We start from the raw sequence: 1,449 nt of genomic DNA on the forward strand, positions 1-1,449 counted from the left end.
CAACTTTCTTGGTTACCGATTTGTACAAAGCTGCTTCACCCACTTGGTGAAGTAGTCAAAGGCAACCAAAATAAATCTGTGTCCATTAGAGGCGGCTGACTCTATCTGACCGATGACATCCATGCCCTATGCTACAAACGGCCAAAGTGAACTCATAACATTGAGTTCGTGAGGCCTCACTCGGATGAAATCGCAGTGCACTTGATATTTATGACATTTTAAAACAAGCTTGCAACAATCATGCTCCATAGTTATCCAGTAGTAGCCGGCTTAGAGGATCTTCCTTGCCAAAGTGAGTCCATTCAAGAAGACCTAAATCTGGATTCCACCTATAAAGGACTTCTCTTCTCAGGAAGAAGTTGAGGGCCATAAGGTGTATCAACTTTTTTTGGTTGGATGTTGCTTCTGCAAGATAAATCCCAAACTGAAAATACTTCTTTATATAAAAATACCATGGCAAACTGTCTGGTTCTGCTTCAACATATGAACAATGGACCGGATGTTCTTTCAAATCTATATCAGAAGATCAATATAATCGTTAACGAATGCTTAATAATTGAGGCAATGGTGGAAAGAGCATCATCCAACTCATTCTGTGTTTTGCGCGTATTTTTGAATTAAATCTTACAGAATTTTCTGAACAACTTCTGTATATATGGCACATACGATGTGATCTTTGGGTTCTTCATGACCCATTCTCCTTGAACTTGATGAATTAATAAATCTAAATCTCCAATAACCAACAGCTCGTGGACGTTCATGTCAATGGCCATCTTCAGACCAAGGATACAAGATTCATATTCAGCCATGTTGTTAGTGCAATTAAGCTGGAGTTTGGCTGCCATAGGATAGTGCTGACCGGGTTCTGACACTAAGACCGCTCCGATACCTTTTCGTTGGTGATTTTCCGCTCCATTAAAGGATAATCTCCATCTAGGATATATTTCAAAAATATCTTCACCCACAAATGATACTTCTTCATCGTGAAAATTAGTCTTAAGCGGTTCATACTCTCTATCGACGGGATTTTCTACGAGATTATCGGCCAAGGCCTTCGCTTTTATCGCCTTCTGAGTCACATACACAATATCAAATTCACTCAAATCATTTGCCATTTGGCCAACTTTCTGGTTGGCATCTCTTTGTGGAAAATGTTCTTCAATGGGTCTATTTTGGAAATAAGGTATATTGTATAAGAAGACAAATAATATCTCAACTTCTGAGCGATCTAAGTAAAAGCACAACTCCTTCTCTCCAAAAGAGTATAACAAGACTCATATGGCGTGAAATTCTTGCTTATACAATAAATGGATTTCTCCTTCTTCCCTGTTTTTTCATGCTGCCCAATCACGCATCCAAATATGTTATCTGAGACGGACAGATAAAATAACAATGGACTCCCTTCTCACGGAGGAACCAATACCGGTGGATTGGACAAATAGTTCTTGA

At 39.1% G+C, this 1,449-nt stretch overlaps 1 protein-coding gene across 1 annotated transcript; it reads right to left on the reverse strand.

Moving 5' to 3' along the window:
- Positions 1-238: 238 nt before the first annotated feature.
- Positions 239-1,115, reverse strand: LOC138348839 (uncharacterized). The gene is made up of 2 exons (XM_069298423.1): positions 629-1,115; positions 239-513 (listed from the first exon to the last, which is right to left on the reverse strand). Exons 1-2 carry the CDS (start codon positions 1,113-1,115, stop codon positions 239-241), a joined length of 762 nt encoding a protein of 253 aa, XP_069154524.1.
- Between the last annotated feature and the right edge of the window lie 334 nt (positions 1,116-1,449).

This window comes from Solanum lycopersicum, chromosome 5, assembly GCF_036512215.1.
Source record: "Solanum lycopersicum chromosome 5, SLM_r2.1".
Lineage (NCBI taxonomy): Eukaryota > Viridiplantae > Streptophyta > Magnoliopsida > Solanales > Solanaceae > Solanum > Solanum lycopersicum.